The sequence below is a fragment of the Ranitomeya variabilis genome, chromosome 5 (genome assembly GCF_051348905.1).
Source record: "Ranitomeya variabilis isolate aRanVar5 chromosome 5, aRanVar5.hap1, whole genome shotgun sequence".
In the NCBI taxonomy this organism is placed as follows: Eukaryota; Metazoa; Chordata; class Amphibia; order Anura; family Dendrobatidae; genus Ranitomeya; species Ranitomeya variabilis.
Window position 1 is genome coordinate 492,828,587 of NC_135236.1, and position 15,091 is coordinate 492,843,677.

The 15,091-nt window shown below is 47.1% G+C and overlaps 2 protein-coding genes across 5 annotated transcripts in view; one reads left to right on the top strand and one right to left on the bottom strand.

Moving 5' to 3' along the window:
• The window catches only part of NUP37 (nucleoporin 37), a 47,581-nt gene extending 42,114 nt beyond the window's left edge, over nucleotides 1-5,467 (bottom strand). Inside the window, exon 1 of one of the 2 annotated variants that reach the window (XM_077265621.1) lies at nucleotides 5,333-5,467. The gene's annotated coding sequence lies outside the window, so the exon portion shown is untranslated. Of the gene's footprint in view, nucleotides 1-5,096; nucleotides 5,175-5,332 lie in introns of those variants that run through there. The other variant, XM_077265622.1, reaches the window with a different exon arrangement.
• PARPBP (PARP1 binding protein) overlaps nucleotides 5,415-15,091 on the top strand; it is a 60,327-nt gene continuing 50,650 nt past the window's right edge. Inside the window, exon 1 of one of the 3 annotated variants that reach the window (XM_077265619.1) lies at nucleotides 5,415-5,539. Coding sequence is in view for 1 of the 3 variants with exons in the window: in XM_077265617.1 (XP_077121732.1) it covers nucleotides 5,847-5,849 (3 nt within the window). In the remaining 2 variants the exon portion in view is untranslated. Of the gene's footprint in view, nucleotides 5,540-5,719; nucleotides 5,850-15,091 lie in introns of those variants that run through there. The other 2 variants (XM_077265620.1, XM_077265617.1) reach the window with 2 other exon arrangements.

A 15,091-nucleotide genomic window follows, 5' to 3' on the forward strand; every position in this document is an offset into this window, starting at 1 on the left:
CCATCGTGTGGCTTGATCAATAATTGCCCCTTTTCCAGCACGTCTCTTCAAAATTGAGTTAACTTTAGGGGTTCTGGCAACAGTAGCCAATTTTCTCACCTTGCCAATCAGTGCAGCAGCATGTCCTTCTTGCAGACTGTCGCTTATAGCCAGCTGTAGCGTATGCACAACACAGCGCATGTGATGAATGAAAGAACGTATTGACACAGTTTCAACAAGATCATCTAAACTATCATGTAGCTGGTCATCTGAAGCAACTTTAGTTTGCTCCTCAGTTACAATACTGTGTTCCTCTATTTCAAACATTTCTGTGTCTGTGGACTCAGAATGTTCTTCTAGCTGCTGGTCACCATCATTACTCTCATTCATTAGCTTAGGCTACGTTCACATTTGCGTTGTTGTGTGTTGCGTCGGCGACGCAACGCACAACGCATGCAAAACGCATTGTTTTGTGACGCATGCGTCCTTTTTTTGCATGATTTTGGACGCAAAAAAAATGCAACTTGCTGCGTCCTCTGCGCCCTGACACGTGCGCCCAAAAAGACGCATGCGTCACAAAACGCAACACAACGCATGTCCATGCGCCCCCATGTTAAATATAGGGGCGCGTGACGCATGCGGCAACGCTGCAGCGCCCGACGCTGCGGCGCACAACGCAAATGTGAACGTAGCCTTAATAGTACTTATCATATTTGAAGCATTGTCAGTTACGACAGAAAGAACTTGCTCTTTTTTAAGTTCATAGTCTTGCAGAACCTTTTCCACCAAGACCTGGAGAAACTCACTGGTGTGATGAGCTTTGGTGTCTTTTACTGCCAATGTCTTGGTAACCATTTCATTTTTGTCACAAACAAATCGGACATTGATGGCAAAATAGTTCACTCTGTGACGTGTGCAGGCATCCATTTTAAGAAACAGAAAGCGTCCCTTGAGAGTTTTTTAAGTTCTTCCTTTTGTTTAAAAGCTTCTTCGATTACTAATTTTCTAATACTCTCTCTCTCCAGAGAAACACCAAGCTTGCAGGTCATTTCCCCATTCAGACACATAAAAGCTGGTCGTGAAAATAATAAAATAGGCACACTATCCTTTACAACAAGCTCTATGATCTGTTTTTTAAATGTATCTACTGTCATTGTCACAGTAACTTTGTCACTGACAAAATATCTTGCAACTGATGGCTGCAAAGTTCTCTGCTCCTTTGTTTGGCTGGAAGAGCTGGGCACTGGTTCATTGGTTTGGATGCAGTCTTTCTCATCCACTGTTTTCAGTACTTCTGGATGAAAGCGCTGTAAATGTCTCTTTAGATTAGAAGCTCTGGTAGGAGCATTTTTATCTTTGCCTGAATATGCACTGATCTTGGCTTCACAGCATTTGTTTTCGTCTGGATCATTTGTCATACACTGACAGACATAATGTTTTCTATCTTGAGTGATGGTGAAATGTTCAAATACAGCTGATTTAATGTGACGCTTCTTTGACATTCTCAGGTTTTTAATTCTGCATTCACAATCCAAATGACAATTGTTTTTCCTAAAAACAATTGTACAAAATTATTGCCAGGTCGTACAACTGATATAGTGGTCAGTAATACTGTTATTCCTCATGTACTCACAGTTAACTGATGCAAAGTTTGTTGAAAGGATAATACTTCTTACAGTCTTCCTCTTCTGAGTAGCAGCTGTGAGATGGTTGGTAGACCCACACCTAGTAAACATCTAATCTAGAGGAGGAGCTTTACTACTAAGAATTTGCAACACATTTTCACTTTCATACATTGTAAGTAGTGGGGTTGGGGCACCATGAGGTTAACCAAGTATAAGATTAAATAAGGGCAGTGGAGACACACAAGAAGTAAGAAATGTCTCTATCTCCAGCAGAACTGCTTATCACTGTTGTTCATAGTTTGATAGAACATATATATATTTGAGTAACATTTATAAAATTCATATGAAAGTTCAATTATGAAATATTAATACATTTTTTTTTAAAGCTGGAGTCGGAACATTTCTACCGACTCCGACTCCAACCAAAACTAACTCCGACTCCACAGCCCTGCAAAGTAAACCTGCGCCGGGACCGTGACACCCATCGGACCGGACCGCAGCAGGAACGCCCCTGGGTGAGTATAATCTAATGTCTTTTTCTCATCTTTCAGGATACATTGGGGGCTTATCTACAGCATTACAGAATGCTGTAGATAAGCCCCTGATGCTGCTGGGCTTAGCTCACCTTTGGTTTTGGGGGTGACAGGTTCCCTTTAACCATATAGCCAGTTTTTACTGATATATTGCAATTATATGGGAGTATGTCACCCCCAAAATAGCATTTAAACTGCATAAAGATTTAAGTACGAGGAGACCTAGTCCCCATTTAAATCATACTATACCAGTATAGCTTAACTTTAAAATAAAAATTACCTTTAATCTAATATGCAAAAAAGCCTTGCACCCTTGGTGTGGCCTATGCAGCTTCGGGTAACCCTTGGTAACCCTTCAGTGCACCCTTAGTGTGGACTATGCTGCTTCGGGGTACCTCTGATGTGGCCTATGAGCTTCGGGGCACCCTAGGTGTGTTCTGTGTTGCTTCAGGGCATCTTTGTTGTGGCTTATGTTGCTTCGGGGCATCTTTGATGTGGCTTATGTTGCTTCGGGGCATCTTTGGTGTGGCTTATGTTGCTTCGGGGCACTCTCGGTGTGTTGTGTTGCTTCGGGGCTTCTTTGGTGTGGCTTATGCTGTTTCGAGGCACCCTTGGTGTGGCCTATGCAGCTTCGGGGCACCCCGGGTGTGTTCTGTGTTGCTTCGGGGCATCTTTGGTGTGGCTTATGTTGCTTCGAGGCACCCTTGGTGTGGCCTATGCAGCTTCGGGTAACCCTTGGTGTTGCCTATACTGCTTTGGGGCACCCTTGGTGTGGCTTATGTTGCTTCTGGGCATCTTTGGTGTGGCTTATATTGCTTTGGGTCACCCTTGGTGTGGCTTATGTTGCTTTGGGTCACCCTTGGTGTGGCTTATGTTGCTTCGGGGCATCTTTGATGTGGCTTATGTTGCTTCGGGGCATCTTTGGTGTGGCTTATGTTGCTTCTGGGCATCTTTGGTGTGGCTTATGTTGCTTTGGGTCACCCTTGGTGTGGCTTATGTTGCTTTGGGTCACCCTTGGTGTGGCCTATGTTGCTTTGGAGTACCTTTGGTGTGGCCCTCCTATTTGCATAATAAAGCCAGCACTTCACATTGTTTGACTTGTTCCTAAAACCCAAAGCAAACACTGCATCACTTGTATGCAAACTGACACTGGATGATTGCGGTGGAGCGTACATAGTGTAAGTGCAGGTGTGCTACGATGACTGGCTCCTGCCCACCTGTGACTAAGTTTTATAGGAGTCAGACTCCCCTTGTGAATTTGTCACAATGAAAATGCAGTCCAATCTTTAGGCACAATGTTATAGAGCAGGAGAAGCTGAGCAGAACAATTGATAGTTTTGCGAGAAAATATTCAGTATAACTTATGTTTTCATCATTTAATCCTCTGCTTTTCCAGGATTTTCGGTCTGGTGGGCGGTCCTATCAGTGACTGACAGCTATCACTGTGTGCACACTTATACAAAGAAGGCTGTCAGTCACTGATAGGACCTCCAACTGGACTGAAAATGCCATAAAAAGCAGAGGATTAAATGATGAAAACACAGTATATTCTGAAGCCTTTCTCAGTTATCATTTTGCTCAGCTCCTGCTCTATAATATTGTGCCTGCAGACTGGACAGCATTTTCATGGTGACCGCTTCTCTTAAACATTATGAAATGTACAAGACCAAACACAGTTCCTAACTGCTGATGTATATCATAAATGTCATACAGATTACATAGAGATGAAACATCATCTGTTTTGTCTACATTATAAGTCCATGTGAAAGTGCTGTGGAATCAATGTCGCTATAAAAGTGGGTAAAATAAACGAGTAAATAGGAACTTCTCAGATCCATGGGTATAATGGATGTGTGGCTACATCCATGCTTCTCTATGGGACAGTGCGATTTCCCAGAATAAAATCAGACGGCCCTCGGTTGTGTCAGACGCACGTGTGAATGTAGCCTAGACGAGTGCATTATATGGACGCGGGCTGTGGGAGCACATCATACAGCATTCGGGTGGGCGATATTCATTAGGACTGTGCACACTACGCTTTTCACATGGATCAAGAGTCAGAGTGAAATCAACAGCGAAGCATGCGTGTCACAAAGCAGCGGCTGCCATGCTGCTCAGCCATACAGTGTGCACACAGGCATATTAAACACAGCGGCTGCCATGCTGCTCAGCCATACAGTGTGCACACAGGCATATTACACACAGCGGCTGCCATGCTGCTCAGCCATACAGTGTGCACACAGGCATATTACACACGGCAGCTGCCATGCTGCTCAGCCATACAGTGTGCACACAGGCATATTAAACACAGCGGCTGCCATGCTGCTCAGCCATACAGTGTGCACACAGGCATATTAAACACAGCGGCTGCCATGCTGCTCAGCCATACAGTGTGCACACAGGCATATTACACACGGCAGCTGCCATGCTGCTCAGCCATACAGTGTGCACACAGGCATATTACACACGGCAGCTGCCATGCTGCTCAGCCATACAGTGTGCACACAGGCATATTAAACACAGCGGCTGCCATGCTGCTCAGCCATACAGTGTGCACACAGGCATATTACACACAGCGGCTGCCATGCTGCTCAGCCATACAGTGTGCACACAGGCATATTAAACACAGCGGCTGCCATGCTGCTCAGCCATACAGTGTGCACACAGGCATATTACACACGGCAGCTGCCATGCTGCTCAGCCATACAGTGTGCACACAGGCATATTACACACGGCAGCTGCCATGCTGCTCAGCCATACAGTGTGCACACAGGCATATTAAACACAGCGGCTGCCATGCTGCTCAGCCATACAGTGTGCACACAGGCATATTACACACGGCAGCTGCCATGCTGCTCAGCCATACAGTGTGCACACAGGCATATTACACACGGATGGACCGCGGACAGACAGCAAGGACCCGTGGGGTCAGGGGATTATACACGCGCTGGACGGTCACCATGGCGCAGGCAGAAATGGTCCTGAGGAGACAGAACCGCTCCACACATGGACGAGGGTCTCCTCATATCAGGGGCCGGTACTAACAGACCTCACACCCAGCCTGCAGTTATACAGCCAGCCTTTACCAGTGACTGATAACAGAAAACAATAGCTCTGACGTGTAGATAATAGTCTTCTGCTTTCAGCTAATCTAATACAGTACAGTACCCTCCTCCCTCCCTGTGCCGTACACACCGTGTCCCCGCTCCCGCCAGCAGATTTGTAGAAGTCCAACGTGACGTCACTAGGAATAATAACTACTTCCGGGGTCTTGGGTCGCAATTCTCTGATTGGCCGGAGCAGTGGTGACGTAGTCAGCATTTAAATGTATGTTTTTATGTATAGTTGACTAGCCGTTATCCCAGCGAAGACATTCTGCGCTCCGGGCGGCTGCAGACACAGGTACCGGCAGGGTGTAACGGCTGTGTGCACGGCGGCTGTAGGGGCAGGCAGGGTGTAACGGCTGTGTGCCCGGCGGCTGTAGGGGCAGGCAGGGTGTAACGGCTGTGTACACGGCGGCTGTAGGGGCAGGCAGGGTAGTATAACGGCTGTGTTCTCGGTGCTCAGGCGCCTGACCGAGCTCTCTCCGTGCTGCTCCTCATAAGGTTGCGGTCCTGCCAGTTGTACATCGGCCTATGACATGTTGGTGGCAGCTCATAAGATTACATGGGCCATAAATACATATTAGGAAGCCTCCACCACTTACACAATGGTATTTTTAGCCTTACTGACTTCTCCCACCTTCAGTATGTGTAAGGCTACTTTCACACTAGCGTTTTTTGCAATGCGTCGTTTGGCCGAAAAAATGCATCCTGCAAAAGTGTTTGCAGGATGCGTTTTTTCCCCATAGACTAACATTAAGCGACGGATTGACACACGTCGCAACCGTCGTGCGACGGTTGCGCTGTGTTGTGGCGGACCGTTGGCACAAAAAAAGCTACATGTAACGTTTTTTGCCGCCAACGGTCCACTTTTTCCGACCACGCATGCGCGGCCGGAACTCCGCCCCCACCTCCACGCACTTCCCCGCACCTCACAATGGGGCAGCGGAATTCCTGGAAAAATGCATCCGCTGCCCTCGTTGTGCGGCGTATACAACGCTAGCGTCGGTAACCTCGGCCCAACGCACTGCGACGGGCCGAGCACGACGCCGGTGTGAAAGTAGCCTAAGACTACTTTCACATTTGCGTTGTTGGGTGCAGCGTCGTCGACGGATACCGACGCATGCGTCATATTGACGCACAAGACAGGGCACAGGGGACGCTACTTGTAGCATTTTCCCTGCACCGAAAGTCCAGATCTGTAGGATCTTATGACAACGCATGCGTCGCAAAACGCTGCGCCCAACAACGCAAATGTGAACGTAGCCTAAGCCAAAACCAGGAGTGGGACAATCAGAGGAAAGTATAATAGAAACATATGCACCACTTCTGTATTTATCACCCACTCCTGGTTTTAGCTTACACATACTGATGTGAAATACTGACCAAATACTGCTAGTATGAACATGGCCATACCCAAGGTTTTAGCATGAATTATGACTGAAGAGACCTGGTCATCTGATTGAAGCTGCTGAACTGCAGGCGGCCTGTGTGTCTCCAAAGACACTAACCCTGCCCTATCCATAGCATAGGGCATCAATGCCGGACTGGTCGGGGTCCAACAGCTGACACCCCCCCCCCCCCCCCCCCCCGCCAATCAGCTGTTATCGGTGACGTCAGACGGAAGTTCTCACTTGCCAGTGATAAAGGTAAACTTTAGGCCATAAGTTTCCCAGGTTACTTGCCTTATTTTTTTTTTATTTTTTATTTTTTTTAAATCAATGGTTTTATACCGTAATTTTAACCATGTTATACATTAAAGCATTTTTTTCTTGAAATAATTTTTCACCAATGGATCTGTTGCTGGATACCTCTCCTTCTTTGATACTGCTCGTTTGCTGCTTACACAAACTTCTTTCTGTGCACGGCTATTGGATTCTACTGCGGTGAGCTGGATGTTTTTCTACAACTTTTTTTTTAGTTTTTTTTCTCTTGCCATGGAGTACTTGTGGCCGCTGACACGATAACAGCTGATAGGCAGGGGTGTCAGGTGATCAGACGTTGATGACCTATGCTAAGGATAGGCCATCAATGTAAAAGTAGTGGACAACCTCTACTGTATATGTCCTTTGAAATGCTGGAGTGTTTCAGAGAAAAATATACCTGGCTGTGATCATACATCCTGGCTCTTATTCAGCCACATGGCTTGGGCACCATGAAGCAGATGACTGGTTAGTCTTCACTTCTGAGAAGCCACAGTTAAGGGCTCCTTCTCACTTGCGAGAAATACATCCGAGTCTCGCAGGTTAAAACCCTGCTCTGGCGCCAGCACTCCAGAGCGGAGCGTGCGGCTGCACAGCAATACATGGAGCTGCACCCTCCGCTCCAGAGTGCCGGCGCCAGAGCAGGGTTTTAACCTGCGAGACTCGGACGTATTTCTCACAAGTGAGGAGCCCTTATAGTGGTAGCAGCATCAATATGGATAACAGGAAGGGCTTGCGGTTTAACCCCCACTGGCACACTGCGATTGCTGATTGTTGCCATTAGAGTTGGTGAAAACGTATTTGTAGAACCTGATCCAGAGGCCACATCAGCAATATGTGATCGCTGGATGGGAGCTCTGAGAACTGCTTCTTGCTGCATCTGAGGGTGAGCGAAAATGTCCCCATGAAAATGCCATCAAATCTGCAGGTACAATGTAAGGGCTCTTTCAGACATCAGTGTATCCAGTACAGGTGGTGACAGTTTTCACACATACCGGAGACACTTAGGGTACCGTCTCACAGTGGCACTTTGGTCGCTACGACGGCACGATCCGTGACGCTCCAGCGTCGCTCCAATATCGCTCCAGCGTCGTATACTGCGGCCACACTTCGCAATGCACGACGCTGGAGCGATAATTTCATGACGTATTTGCGATGTAGAAGCCGTTGGTTACTGTGCGCACATCGTATACAACCTTTGTTACACGATGCGATCATGCCGCCACAGCGGGACACTTGACGACGAAAGAAAGTTTCAAACGATCTGCTACGACGTACGATTCTCAGCGGGGTCCCTGATCGCAGTAGCGTGTCAGACACAGCGATATCGTATGGATATCGCTGGAACATCACGGATCGTGCCGTCGTAGCGACCAAAGTGCCACTGTGAGACAGTACCCTTACACACGTAGACCCATTGAAGTAACTGGGTGTGTTTACTCAGACCATGCATCCTTAAAGGGAACCTGTCACCCCCAAAATCCAGGGTGAGCTAAGTCCACCAGCATCAGGGGCTTATCTACAGCATGGGTGAGTATAATCTAACCTCTTTTTCTCATCTTTCAGGATACATCGGGGGCTTATCTACAGCATTACAGAATGCTGTAGATAAGCCTCTGATGCTGGTGGGCTTAGCTCACCTTCGATTTTGGGGGAGACAGGTTCCCTTTAATTAAAATACACTGACATGTCCTTTTTTTATCATCAGCATGGGCCTCAAACATCCCGAACACGTGCGCACACGGATGACACAAAGATGACATCCGTGTGACATGTACCGACGACTAGGAAGCAGCGGTACAGTTAGTGCTGTTCCCCAATGCCGGGTACTGAAGACTACTTTCATCATCTTCCCTGCTCGCGCAGCAATTTTCCGGCAGGGGAGAATGTTGAGTGTTGTATTCAGCTGATGAGAGCGAACAGGAGCTGCTGAGTGTATCCATCAGCCACCGCCTGCACTATAAATAAAGAAAAACAAATGGCGTGGGTTCCCCAGATAACCAGCCAGTAGTGATAAGCGAGTATACTCGTTGCACGGGTGATCTCCAAGTATTTGTTAGTGTTCTGAGATTTAGTTTTCATTGCCTCAGCTGAATGATTACAGCTACCAGCCAGCCTGAGTACATATGGGGGTTGCCTGGTTGCTAGGGAATCCCCACATGTAATCAAGCTGGCTAATAGCTGTAAATCATTCAGCTGAGGTGATGAAAACTATATCTCCAAACACTAACAAATACTCGGAGATCACCCGAGCGTGCTCAGGAAAACCCGAGCAACGAGTACACTCGCTCATCACTACCAGCCAGGCAAATCCCTCAGCAGTCAGCTTCAGCAAGGCTGGTTATCAAGAATAGGGGGATCACCACGCTTTACTTTTAACTACCATATATACTCGAGTATAAGCCGACCCAAGTATAAGCCGAGACCCCTAATTTTGCCACAAAAAACTGGGAAAACTTAATGACTTGAGTCTAAGCCTAGGGTGGGAAATGCAGCAGCTACTGGTAAACTTCAAAAAAAAAAATAGATACCAATAAAAGTAAAATTAATTGAGACATCAGTAGGTTAAGTGTTTTTGAATATCCATATTGAATCAGGAGCCCCATATAATGCTCCATACAGTTCATGATGGCACCATAAGATGCTCCATATTAAAATATGCCCCATATAATGCTGCACAAAGGTTAAGGTTAATAATGGCCCCATAAGATGCTCCATAGACACATTTGCCCCGTATAATGCTCCACAAATGCTGATTATGGTCCCATAAGATGCTCCATACAGATATTTGCCCCATATAATGCTGCACATGGCCCCATACAGATATTTGCCCCATATAATGCTGCACATGGCCCCATACAGGTATTTGCCCCATTATAATGCTGCACAGGGCCCCATACAGATATTTGTCCCATATAATGCTGCACATGGCCCCATAAGATGCTCCATACAGACATTTGCCCCATATGCTGTTGCTGCGTTTAAAAAAAAAAAATATATATATATATATATATTATAGTATGTATGTATGTAACATACTCGCCTCTCAGGCCCCCAGCACTTGCTATATTCACCGACGGCCGCCACTGTGTCTTCCCCGTCCTCTGTACTGACGTTCAGGCAGAGGGTGGCGCGCACACTAATTGCGTCACCGCACCCTCTGACCTGAGCATCACTGCAGAGGACGCGGAAGACGGAGCGGCGGCCGTCGGTGGAACGGGGAACAGGTGAATATCGCGCACTGCGTGATACTCGCCTGCTCCTGGCGTGGTGCAGTCCCTGGTTCTCCGGCAGCTTCTTCCTGTACTGAGCGATCACATGGTACAGCTCATTACAGTAATGAATATGCGGCTCCACCCCTATGGGAGTGGAGCCGGGTCCATATTCATTACTGTAATGAGCGGTACCATGTGACCGCTCACTACAGGAAGAAGCTGCCGGAGAACCAGGGATGTGCAGGGACCGCGCCATGAGCAGGTGAGTATTTTTACACAGCTGCCGCTCCCCCTTCCCTGCCAACCCCTGAGAATGACTCTAGAATAAGCCAAGAGGGGCAATTTTGGCCTAAAAAAAATGGGCTGAAATTCTCGGCTTAAACTCGAGTATATACGGTATTTAAATAAATCATTAAAGAACTTTGTGGGGTCCCCCCATTTTTGACAACCAGCCTTGCTAAAGCAGACTGGGGGCTGGCATTTTCCGGCTGGTAAGGGGCCATGGATATTGGGGGGGGGGGGGGGGGGGATGGCAGCCTAAAAATAGCTGCCCGCAGCTGCCCAGAAAAGGCACATCTAATAGATGTGCCAATTCTGGAGCTTTGCCCGGCTCTTCCCACTTGCCCTGTAGCGGTGGCAAGTGGGGTAATATTTGTGGGGTTGGTGTCACCTTTGTATTGTCAGGTGACATCAAGCCCACGGCTTAGTGATGGAGAGGCTTCTATAAGACACCTATCCATTACTAATCCTATAGTTACATGGTAAATAAAGACACAGCCAGAATAAAGTCCTTTATTAGAAATAAAACAAAACTCACTCTTCCATTTTATTTAAATATATCAAACACTATTCTACTCTCCTAACGCCCATTCCATTGAAGCACTAGTCTCCTGTAATAAAACAACCATATCCCTCACCTGTCTGATGTTCTGTCTTGCGCCGTAATCCATGTCTGGGGATAAACAGTTTTCAACCTGGATGGTGCTAAGTCTGGGAAAATAAGCGTGGGGATCCCTCTATTCTTGATAACCTGCCTTGCTAATGCTGACAACTGAGGGTTACAGCCCCCAGCTGTGAGTTTTGACTGGCCGGTTATCAAAAATACAGGGGAACCCACTCCATTTCTTTTTATTTATGGCACAGGCAGCGGCTGATGAGTACTCTCATCAGCTGAATACAGCTCTAGATATTTTCCCCCGATCGTCATGAGCGGTCTTCAGCACCCAGCATCGGGGAACAGTGATAACAGTACCGCTGCTTCCCATGAGCTGGTACGTATAATACTGATGCGGCACATGTATTGCACAGGCGGCACATGTATTGCACTAGCCCATAGAAAGCAGGAAGAGCTGAACAGCTTGATACATAGTTTTGTGAGAAAAGATTCACTATAACCAGTGTTTCAATCATTTAACCCCTTTCTGCCAGCTGACGGAATAGTACGTCAGCTGGCAGTATCCCCGCTTTGATGCGGGCTCCGGCAGTGAGCCCACCTCAAAGCCGCGACATGTCAGCTGTTTTCAACAGCTGGCATGTGCCCGCAATGAGCGCAAGCGGAATCGTGATCCACCCGCGCCCATTAACTAGTTAAATGCCGCTGTCAAACTTTGACAGTGGCATTTAACAAGCGCTGCTGGCCACGCGGCCGGAAGTGCGTGCACCGCTGACCCCATCACATGATCGGGGGTCATTGGTGCATTGCCATCACAACCAGAGGTCTCCTCGAGATCTCTATGGCTGTTGATGGCAGATTGCTATGAGCGCCACCCTGTGGTCGGCGGTCATAGCAAGTCTGCAATTCTGCTGCATTGAGGTGATCTGTGCATCACTTCTATGTAGCAGAGGTGATCGAGTAGGCTTCTTTCACACTAGCGTCGGGCTCGGCCCGTCGCAGTACGTCGGGCCGAGGTCCCCGACGCTAGCGCTGTCTCCGCCGCACAATGGGGGCAGCGGATGCATTTTTCCAGCGCATCCGCTGCCCCATTGTGAAGTGCGGGGAGGTGGGGGCGGAGTTCCGGCCGCGCATGCGCGGTCGGAAAAAGCGGACCGTCGGGAGCAAAAAACGTTACATGTAACGTTTTTTGGTCCCGACGGTCCGCCACAGCACGGTGCAACCGTCGCACGACGGTTGCGACGTGTGGCAATGCGTCGCTAATGTTAGTCAATGCTGAAAAAACGCATCCTGCAAGCACTTTTGCAGGATGCGTTTTTTCGGCAAAACGACGCATTTGCGACGTATTGCAGTTAACGCTAGTGTGAAAGTAGCTGTAGTGGATGCTTCTAGCCTCCCATGGAGGCTGTTGAAGCATGCCAAAATTAAAAAAAAAAAAGTGTTTAAAAATATAAAAGTTCAAATCACCCCCCTTTCGCCCCAGACAAAATAAAACAATAAAAAAATCAAACCTACACATATTTGGTATCGCCGCGTTCAGAATCGCCCGATCTATCAATAAAAAAAAAAAAATATATATATATATATATATATATATATATATATATATATATATATATATATATATATATATATATATATATATATATCTCTAAACGGCACAGTGAGAAAAAAAATCAAAACGCCCAAATTACTTGTTTTTGGTCGCTGCGTCATTGAATTAAAATGTAATATCGGGCGATCAAAAGAACGTATCTGCATAAAAGTAGTATCAACAAAAACGTCAGCTCGGCTCGCAAAAAATAAACCCTTAACCAACCCCAGATCACGAAAAATGGAGATGCTACCGGTATCAGAAAATTGCGCAATTTTTTTTTTTTCTTTTTAGCAAATTTGGGGATTTTTTTTTTTACCACTCAGGTAAAAGAGAACCTAGACATGTTTGGTGTCTATGAACTCCTAATGACCTGGAGAATCATAATGGCAGGTCAGTTTTAGCATTTAGTGAACCTAGCAAAAAAGCCAAACAAAAAACAAGTGTGGGATTGCCCTTTTTTGCAATTTCATCGCACTTGGAATTTTTTTCCCGTTTTCTGTTACACGACATGGTAAAACCAATGGTGTTGTCCAAAAGTAGAACTCTTCCCGCAAAAAATAAGCTCACATGGCCATATTGACTGAAAAATAAAAAAAGTTACGGCTCTGGGAAGGAGGGGAGCGAAAAACGAAAACCGGTCCGGGAGTTAAGGGGTTAATCCCCTGCTTTTTCTGGGATTTTTGGTCCAGTAGGTGGTCTGATTTGTCTCAAAACAATTTAATTTTTATTTTTTTTAAACGCTCTTGTGAACCTACTCTTAGTGGGACCTACACCAGTCATATACTGTACTAAAAGGGTTGTCTGGTCTTAAAGGGAACCTGTCCGCCGTTTTGGCTGATATAAGATGCTCCCACTGCCTTTCATGGATTATCTACAGCATTCCATAATGCTGTAGATAAGCCCCCGGTCTGACCTGAAAGATAAGAAAAATAAGTTATTATACTCACCGGGTGGGGGGGCGGTCCGGTCCGATGGGTGTTGCAGGTCCTGGTCCGGCACCTCCCATTTTCTTGCGATGCCGCCCTCTTGCTTCTTCATCGCTCCCCGGCATCGCTCCTGCGCAGGCATACTTATCTGTCCTGTTGAGGGCAGAGCAAAGTACTGCAGTGCACTGGGCCTCTCTGACCTTTCCCAGCGCCTGCAGTCACACCGCCATTTCATAGTGTGCAGTGCTCGTGATGTGAGGATTTACTGGTCTGCAGTCAGTGACCACAGATTTGTAGTTTAAGACCGGACAACCTCTTTAAGTTGTAATTGTGGGACAACCCCCCCCCCTTAGATGAATTTGCTGCACAGGCCAACTGCTATATTTTTCAATTCCAAATCTGTTGATGAGTTTCCACCAGTGTGACATGAAAGCGTCCTAAATGTGCAGTTATCTGCCACTTTTGGGCGACGATTCCTTCCCCTGTAAGCCGGTTACTTGGCTGCATCAGTGCAAACAATGAGGAGACAGTGGTACTTAACCAACACTAATTAACGAACACAAACAGGAAAAAAATCTGTATGCATGTTATATGGCACTATATGCACGAACGTAAGCACTATGTGGCGGGTTACAGTATCAGGGTTAATACAGTCACTTCTGAGAAGCTACACAGAATACGACTAAATACTTCTATGCAACGTTCTATTACACACTGTTCTTATAATCTAGAAGTAGAACTACTGTTGCTGCCTTTGCCTCCAGTTCACAGCCGTCCCTCTCAGCACTAGGCCCGTCCCCGTCGAAGTCTCTATAAACACCTCTGATCATTACACTGGTCCCAGCGGTGGTCACTGGTATTTCCCACTAGGCCACAAGTCCTGTATATGTGAATTACTGGGTATACAGTGTGCTTGTCGCTCTGGCCGTCTCCATTCCCTGAAGCATAGCCCCAGCCCACACCCTCAATAGGTCAGAGATACTCAACCCTTGAAGGACCAGGGGAACATACTGTATCTTTCATATTATAAGGGGCCCCCCTCCTAATTTTTACAAAAATTGGGGTGCATCTAGTAATCTGAAGGTTGCTTACTGGGGGGTGGGGGTTGGCTGCGGTGGAGCTGGGTCACAGTAGGCCGGTGGCAGGAGTGGAGCGACGCTACAGCCCTGGGCTCTACTAAGCTGTCAGTCCAGTGAGCGGAGTCCCCTTAACCATTGATTTCCCTGTGATGGTCTTCTGGAAAATGACGACCGGAGGCGGCGCTTGCACAGAATAAGATCTCAAGGGATGAGGCAGTGTAGCATCGCAACGCCTGGACGCCCAGCGTAGGGCCCGCAGCATTGCCCAATTCCTAATGCTGCCTCCGGCCTCCTAAAAGGGAACCTGTCACCCCCAAAATCGAAGGTGCGCTAAGCCCACCGGCATCAGGGGCTTATCTACAGCATTCTGTAATGCCTGGAAAAGAAGTGGCCCTGTTCTTTAAAGAGCACCTGTCACTGGCTATTGCAGGGTACGCTGCT